This window comes from Calypte anna, chromosome 13, assembly GCF_003957555.1.
Source record: "Calypte anna isolate BGI_N300 chromosome 13, bCalAnn1_v1.p, whole genome shotgun sequence".
NCBI lineage: Eukaryota > Metazoa > Chordata > Aves > Apodiformes > Trochilidae > Calypte > Calypte anna.
The window spans coordinates 17,079,664-17,088,084 of record NC_044259.1 but is presented as its reverse complement, the minus strand read 5'-3'; the positions used below and the strand labels follow the sequence as shown (position 1 = coordinate 17,088,084).

At 50.5% G+C, this 8,421-nt stretch overlaps 1 protein-coding gene across 1 annotated transcript in view; it reads right to left on the bottom strand.

Moving 5' to 3' along the window:
- Window positions 1–1,116: 1,116 nt before the first annotated feature.
- KCTD16 (potassium channel tetramerization domain containing 16) overlaps window positions 1,117–8,421 on the bottom strand; it is a 33,465-nt gene continuing 26,160 nt past the window's right edge. Inside the window, exon 2 of the mRNA XM_008495445.2 lies at window positions 1,117–1,568. Within this exon, the coding sequence (XP_008493667.1) occupies window positions 1,117–1,568 (452 nt within the window). The remainder of the gene's footprint in view (window positions 1,569–8,421) is intronic.

Here is an 8,421-nt window from a genome sequence, read left to right as displayed (position 1 = left end):
AGATGTCCCAGAAAGGAAGAATCAGATGTCACTGGCACACACTTGACACCACCGGCCACAGCAGCCTCTGGAATTCAAGAGGGGAAGCTCTGGGTGTGAAATGGGTGAAAAAAAGTCAGGATTTGTGTTCCCAGCTGGAGCGGGCTGCTCCCCTCCTCCAGCATCCCCCTGGATCCATCCTGGGAGGTGGGGAATTTGGGATATCTGCTCCTCTGTGCCAGACAGACCCCAGCATCCCCCTGCCCTGCCTAAAGCCAGCATCCTGACACCGCTGTTCCAACGGGGACCCTGGGAGGACACAGAGGGAACAAAGTCACCCAAAACAAGTGGAATGTTTTCCTGATGGCAACAAAGCCCCCGGGAGCTGTTCCCTGCTCCCCACTGCAACCCATTGACCCATCCTGGGGAAAAGAAAAGAGACACTGAGAGGAGTTTGCTGCTGTTCAGCCCTCAAAGACCTGAAGGAGAAATGGAATCCACATCCACAGACTGCTAAAAAAATGCTCTTCTCTGAGAAAGTGCAGTTATAAGGAGAGACAGAAAATCTTTAAGCAATATATATTGATATATATATACATATATATATATACACAGAGAGATATATATATACAGATATATATATGCACATATATATATACATATACACATGCTTAAGGTAAATTATCACGGGCTCTTGGAGCTGTGCATGTCCCCTGGACATCTGATGAGCAAATAAATCCCCAGGACACCCGGCGTGCCCCCCAAAACCCCAGGACAGGGTGTGCAGCCCCCAGCCTGCTTCCCCCCTTCCCCCGGGCAGCTCTGCTGTGGGTACAGCTCTGCCCTTAAGGTTTTCAGCTTCTGTAAGACTCAGAGTTTCCTAGGAAAAGCGTTTGTCATTGTGCTTCCACGGCTGGAAAAAAACCTCCTTGCCCTACGACTATAAACGTTAAGGTGAAATAGGCAGATTAGGCAGTACTATAGAGATGGATTTTTCTTTTTTTTTTCTTTTTTTTTTTTTTTTTTTTTTTCCTAACAAATCATTATTATCGGGAATTATTCCTGTATCACTTAGAATCTCGCCCTAAGGGTGACAAGGTGATGTCCCTTCCCCTTCCCCCCCTCCTCCTCCCGATCCTAGAGGTGGTACTTCCTCAGCAGTTCGGATTGCCAGGGATGTTTCCTCTCGGGAAACCTGTCGGGGATTTTGATTTTGAGGAAATCCTGGATGCATTTCTCCAGCTCCTCCTCGATGGAGAGCTTCTCCTTCACCACCTTCTTCTTGCCGGAGTTGGACTCCCGGGAGCCGGAGGTGAGAGTCCGGAGCAGATCGCTCTTCCTGCGGATCTCGGATTGCTGCAGCATCGGAACCGGCCCCTTCTTGGCGGGCCGGTCCAGAGTCTGGATGTGTGTCTGGCGGGTGACGGGGCCGCAGATGACAGTCTCCTGGGGGGAGCTGGCCTCGGACTGGCTGTCACAGCTGGAGCTGGAGAGCTCGTTGCAGGAGGTGCCGCTCTCCCCCTCCTTCTCCCCTTTGCCGTCCTTGCAGCAGCAGTCGCAGTGCGAGGAGGACCAGCGGGAGGGCTCTCCTGAAAGAGGGACAGACAGGCACCCGGGTTACCCCCTGCAGGCAGCCCCATCACCCCCCAAACAGCCTTGGAGAGGGTAACGAGGAGGTGGGAGGTGAGGATTTCAGGGAATGAAGCACAGAATCTCAGGTTGACCCCTTGGGATCCTCCAGTCCAACCATCACACCCCTAACATCCCCAAATGTGCCTTTGAGAGGTTAGTTAGGATCCAGGATTCATTCACCTAATGAAGCACAGGTTGGAAAAGACCCTTGGGGTCATCCAGTCCAACCATCACATCCCTAACATCCCCAAATGTGCCTTTGAGAAGTTTAATAGGATCCAGGAGATGGATTTCACCTCAGGAATCACACAATCAGGAAAAAAACCCCTTGGGATCACCCAGTCCAAACATCATCCCTAAAATGTCCTTTCAGGATGTTATAGAGGGATGAAGTCTCCCCTTTGCCTCCTCTTCCTCACACCCAACAGTCCCAGCTCCTTTCTCCAGAAGATTCATTCTCCAGGCCCTTCACCAACCCCACTGCCCTCCTCTGCACTCCCTCCAGCCCCTCCAAATCTCTTTTCTATCGAGGTGCCCAAACCTCAATAAATATGAGAGGTGAATATGCTGAAGATTCACCCACCAGGAGGCAGAAATTCATGGAATCCTTGAATCATCATGGTTGGAAAGGACCTTCAGGATCATCGACTCCACCTGCCAGTCCCACACCACCTTAACCACTAAATCATCCCCCAAAGTGCCACATCCACCTCCACGGATGGAGACTCCACAACCTCCCTGGGCAACCTTCCCAGAGCTTCACCACCCTCCTGCTGGGAAATATTTTCCCTGTCTGAGCAGTTCATGGGTTCCTGAGGCAGAACAGCAGAACAGTGGGTGAGAGCCAAGCACTGGGAGAGGCTGAGCTGGAGCTCAGGGACCACCAAAACCAGGGAGCTGGTGCAGTGGCATCAACCCCAGCAGCACCCACAGCTGGGCCAGGATGGGTGCTGAGCCCTGAGAGCAGCCACCACCCCAGTGCCAAGCTGAACATCATCCTGGTTTAACCACATAATTCATTAATTAATGTCTAAATGCTTTGAGATTCCGGGATAAAAGGGGCTAATTAATTCTGCCCTGGCCCTCCTGCTTTTCTCCCTGATCTCAGCACATTTCTCTCCCAGTGCCCTAATTATAATCATTATTACCAGCAGCATCTGAAGCAGCAGCAGAGCCTCAGATGTGTAATTGACACACAAACCACCAGTCCCCACCCCACCCCCTTTCCCAACAAACACCCTGCAAGCAGGGAACAGGAATTCCCTGGGAAGAGGGAAGGAGGGAGAAGTTCTGACACTGAGTTACATCAGACCCTACCCCAATCCATCCCTCAGGCTTTGGGGTTTGCAGTGCTCAGCACGGGATGAAGGCTCCAAAGGGGACAGGGCTGGCTCTGAGGGGCACCTCATCCCCCACCCTGTCCCCTCCACCACACTTTGAGGTCTCCAACCACCCCAGGCCCCACTGCTGCAGCAGGCTGGGCCACCAGGACCTTTGGGCAGGAGGATTTTGCACGGGGTCACCCAGAAAAAAAAAAAAAAAAAAAAAAAAAAGCAGACAGAAAATGCAATACCATCCAAACCTCAATGCTCTCCAGAAGTCCCTCCCTGCTTTACCCTCTGGATGCACCCAGCTCTGGGACCAGCACCAGGTTCAGCCCCGACCTGTCCCAGGTGATCCCCTCACCCCCAGGTATTGCAAATTATCACAAAGGAAACAAATAACCCTCCTTGCAGCCTGAGCCACAGCCTGAGCCCACCTGGGAACACAGAGGGAGCAGCACCAAGTGTGAAACCTCTGGCAGATCCCAGGAGGAAGAGGTGAGCCCTTCCCCGGCAGTTTTACCCTGATAAATGCTGCTGCCTTGGAACAGAAATGTTCTAAAGGAGCGGGGTGGTGTGGATGACATTGGCACTGGGAAAGCTTCAATTCCTCTCTGCATTTCAGCACCCAGATCACTGCCTGAGATGCTGCTGTTCACACCACACTGCACAGAGTTAACTGCCTGCTACAGCATTTCAGACATAAAACCACAATGCTGTGATCTCTCAGCATGGATGTTAAAATCCCAGTCCTGAAAGAAATTTAAAAACAAATTTTTTTTTAAACTTCTGGATTTGGAAGAAAAGTAAATGCTGGTGTGTGAGAAGAGGCAGTGGGCTGGAGATGTTCTTGGGCAGCTTCAACAGGCAGGGAGTTCATTGCTCTCAGAATTATGTTCCTTTTACTCAGCTTCCCTGCTTCCCACAGACCTTCCTCCTGAGATTTGGGGGGGGTTTATGGATGGTTTGGGCGTTTTTTCTTACTGACCTTTTTTTTTTTTTTTTTTTTTTGGTGGCTTGTTTTTTGCTTTTTTCCCAGGGAAAGAGGGATGGCTGAGCCTGTTTTACAGAGTAATGAGTGGCAGGTTTGTTGCCACAGCTATGGTGATGACAAAGAATTAATACTGAAGAGGCACAACTCACTTCTCTTGCACAGAAAAACACAAAGCACAAGTTCCTGGCAAGGCTCCCAGGTATCTTCAGCACCCAGACCCAACCTCCCATGTAGCAAGATGAACCTCTCTTAGGGCACAGCACTTCAAGGTCCAACCAGGTGTTCCAGCAGACACTCACAAACAGTGCTCTGAGCCTCCAGCCCTCAGGGCTGACCAGCCTGGATCAGTGCTATTGCTCCAAGAGCAACTGACCTCTCTGCTGGCTAGCTCAGGACTGAGCTGAGCCTGTGCTTCAAGCCTCACCTTTTATTGGCCCCCTAATCCTGCTCATGCACAGTGGGTCCCACCCTAATCAGGCACAGGTGGGCTTGACACAAGCTGATGCCACTCCCAGGCAATTAGTGGCACCTGGTTGCCTCATTTCACTGCACTCCCAGCCTGGGACCATCCCATTGGAGCCCCTTTCCTACTCCATTCCTCTCAATCCACTCTTCCCCATTTGTGCTTTCCTTTTGCCCTTTATCCTTCTGCCTGCACCTCCTACTTTGGGGTTTTGCTGTTGCTTTGGGGGTTTTTATTTCTATTTCTCACCCCTTTTCTTCTTCTTCCTCCACCTCCCAGCAGCTCTTGGGTTTTGCTGTCTCTTCCACCTTTCAACCCTTCTGCTGGAGCTGATGCCCATTAAAGTTGGGATTTCCAACAGTTCCCCAGATGCCAGGACCCAGGCAGGTGGCATAGGGTCCCCTCCCCACCCCACCCATCCCCCTAACCCAAACAGGGTCCCCTCCCCAACCCACTCATCCCCATCCCCCTAACCCAAACAGGGTCCCCTCCCCACCCCACCCATCCTCATCCCCCTAAGCTCCCCATCCCACCCGAACGCTCCTGAGCCCCCTCCCTGCTCACCTTTGTTTCCTACCCCTGTGAAGCCAGGTGTTCTCCTTTCAACACTGAAAAAATGGGGTGTTGAAGCTTTTCAAAACACCACACACTGTTCCTGTGGTAAATAACAAATGTTTTGCCTGCAGGCCTGGGGATGAGGTACCAGTGGCCAGGTGACAATTTGATTTACATCACTCACTGTGCCTCCAACAGGTTCTGCATCCCTGCATGAATTAAAGGTGCTGTGATTGATGAGAGACCCGGGCCTAATTGGTGTTTTAATAAATACATTCTGACTCAGTAATCGAGCTAGATTTATCAGCAGAAAATGCCCCTGTCTAAATAAAATTACCAAGGTAAAGCTTAGGAACAGTGACAAATGCTGGGTGGGTAATTGGCTCTGGGCTGGTGCTGGCAGCAGGAGGGGGTGCTGCAGGTTTATTTGCATTTAGGATCAAGCATCTTCAGTAAAATTTCAGCAAGCAAACAAAACCAGGGAAGGACTTGACAGCAATGTTATTGGTTTGAACTCTCCCATATGTTCCCAGACAGCATCGAGGGGGGAGGGAGGGAGGGAAGCAGCAGAGCCAGCCAGGCACAGCCAGAGAGCTCAGCCAATATTTTTACCCTTCTGCTTGGTGGCTGGGACTTGAGCCACTCTCCAGGACTCCTGGATCTCTCTAATTCTACTAATCAGAGTTTTCTATTTGAAAATGTTGCCATTTAAATGTTCTGGACTTGCCAACCCAGTGCCAACACCTGAAGTGTTCACCCCTGGTGTCTCTGCCAGGGGAGAGATCTCCAGTGGGTCTCAGCCCATCCCTGGCCAGCTCAGACCCTCACACCAGGGGTGTTTTGTCACCTTATCAGCACTCCTGGAATCTTCCCTAAACCACTCAGTTCTGGAAATGAACTTCTCTAAGTGCACCGAATCTGTTTGAAAACAAAGATGAGTCCTCCAAATGGCACAGAAAATGCAAGACCTGGTGTTAAAATACCAGAAGGCACATGAAGTGAGCCAAAGTATTTCTATCCAGAGCTTTCTCGGAGGAACACGTGATGAAATGAAAACCCTGAGAGGACAGAGAGGCTCCAAACGTCGAGCAGCAGCACTGTGAAAACCAAAGGGTTGGGGGAAGTTGCTCAGCAGTGGCCACCCCCTTGTCAGAGGGTTCTGGAAGCTGGGATGAGCCCTGAGCCCCACAGCCCCCTCCTTCCACCCCAAGATCAAACCTGGGAACTTTTAATTGGTGCTGATTATGTTCTCTTCACCTCCATCTGCCTTTAAACCTCTTCATCAGCCTGACCCAGCTGCCTGCTGACCCAAACCCTTCCCTGGGAGCCCCTCTCATCCTCTACAACAAAGCCTTTGCCCCCCCAGACCCTGGCAGAGCAGAACCCATTCAATGCTCCCCTGGATTTCCCAGTCCCAGTTCAGCCAGCACTGGCTTGCTGGAGGGGTCCTGGAGCAGCAGGAATTCCAGGAGGATTCCAGGGATTGCCTGGTGCTCCCCTTTCCATGTTCTGGGGTCAGAAACAAGATTTGGGTATCAGTGGCACTGGCGTGGGTCTTGCTCTGGGGAAGGGACACAAACTGAGGCAGAAACCTCTGCTGCCAAGTGTCTGCTTTTCCTCTCCTGCTGCCAAAGATGTCAAGTTCATTTAAGTCTGATGCCAGAGGATTAGTAACTGCTACTACCAACATCTTCCTTCCTCAAGCCCAGCCTGAACCCCTCAAATTGAGGGTTTTTCTGTACTTTTCTCCATTATTATTGATTCGTTAAAACCTTGTCCTGACACAACCTTTCCTCTTACCTCCTGCTGCTCCAGGCTTTTGATTTCTTGAGCATAAATGAAGTTGGACTGAATTGAGGCAGCCTGGGTTACAGTGAGGGCTTTCCCTGCTCCTCTGATCAATGGCAAGAGCCAAATCCTGCTCCATGGGAGCCCCTGGCAGGAGATGAACTGGAGCAGGCAGAGCCCAGGGCAGGAGCTGGGACAGGTTGTGTATTCCTGATGTTTATAGGGAAAGGGATTCCCACCCCCGTTCATTAAAACACAGGAGGTAAAACCACCCAGAAAACTCGGTGCCTCTCTCTGGAGGCACAGAGAAAGTTGGATACATGGCTGTGAATCCTGCATTCAGGCATCAGCCCTTTCCTGTTCTAGCAGAGCCAGAGCTGCTGGATTCCTCCTGAGTCCTGAGGAATCCACCACAAACTGCTGAGAGCTGGCTGTGATCCTGGGGACACCATCCCTGAGTCTGTGAAAATTAGAACACATGAACACCAAAATGCTCTGGAGACATGGAGATACCATGTCAGCCTGTGCTGTTCCAATTAATTGCAATCAATTGATAATTGAGAGCTATTTTAAGGCTTTTCATTACTCTGAGCACAAGGTAGAATAAGTTGTGAGCTCCCCTTTGCCCCCAGCCACAAACGACATGGGTGCAAAGAAACCTCAGGAGGAAGAATCTGAAAAACCAAAAAAACCCAATAATAATAGGAGCCAGATTCCTGATTTCCTTCTCTGGCAGGTAAGATAAAATTAGGAGATAGATAGATAGATAGATAGATAGATAGATAGATAGATAGATGGATAAATAGGAAATAAGGACTTATACAGGGAATCTCAGTCACTTGCTGAGGTTTCATCTCTAAATCTTTGCCAGCTGGTAGCTCTGCTGCTCCTGAGCAATCCTCTGCTTCCTCCTTGGGTTCCCAGCCAGCACAAATCCCTCCTTTGCTGAACCTGATGCCTTCAAAGCCCTTTGCACCTCAGCTCCAAGGAATATCAGGGATAGTCCCAGGCAGGGGCAGAGTGGGCTCTGCTTGATCTGCTCCAGCCCCAGAGGCTCTGGGGAGGAACTGGAAAAATGGGGTTTAAAGGCAGAAAAAAGAAAAGCTTGAATTATACCTGAATTTATATCCTTGGTTATAATTTATATCCTTGGCTGGATGCTTCCTGCAAAAGCTGTGGGGGTGCAGCAGGGCCAAGAGGGATGGGAGGCAGGGGGCATCCTGAGCCAGCCCAGGGACAGCAGCTCTGTCACAGCATCCCCAGGCCCCAGCCTGACAAACCAGTCAGGATGTCAAGGAGAGAAATCCCCAGGCAAAGGGATAACTAATTCTTAAATGAGGAAGTTCTGCTGGTTTCAGCCAACCCCTAAGACTTCTTTTAAAAGTCAGTCCACAGCTCTGTTGTCTTTTCATTGCCTTTTATTGTGCTTCCAGCTGGAGGCTCTCCTTTAAAAATCAACCTTTTTCCACCTGAAAATTTAATTGTCTGCTCTCTCCCTTTCCAGCTTCCACCCCATCCCCAAACACAACCACAGAACTCCTCCTGTCCTCTCAGCCCTCTGTTTGCCCCCACCCCATGGATAAATTCACCTCTCCCTTGCTCTGCTCTCCCAGCTTTCTCTGTTGCTCCAGTTTCTCCTCTCTCATCTTTTGCTATCAAGTGATTTGCTCTTCTTGGAGTGCTCTCCC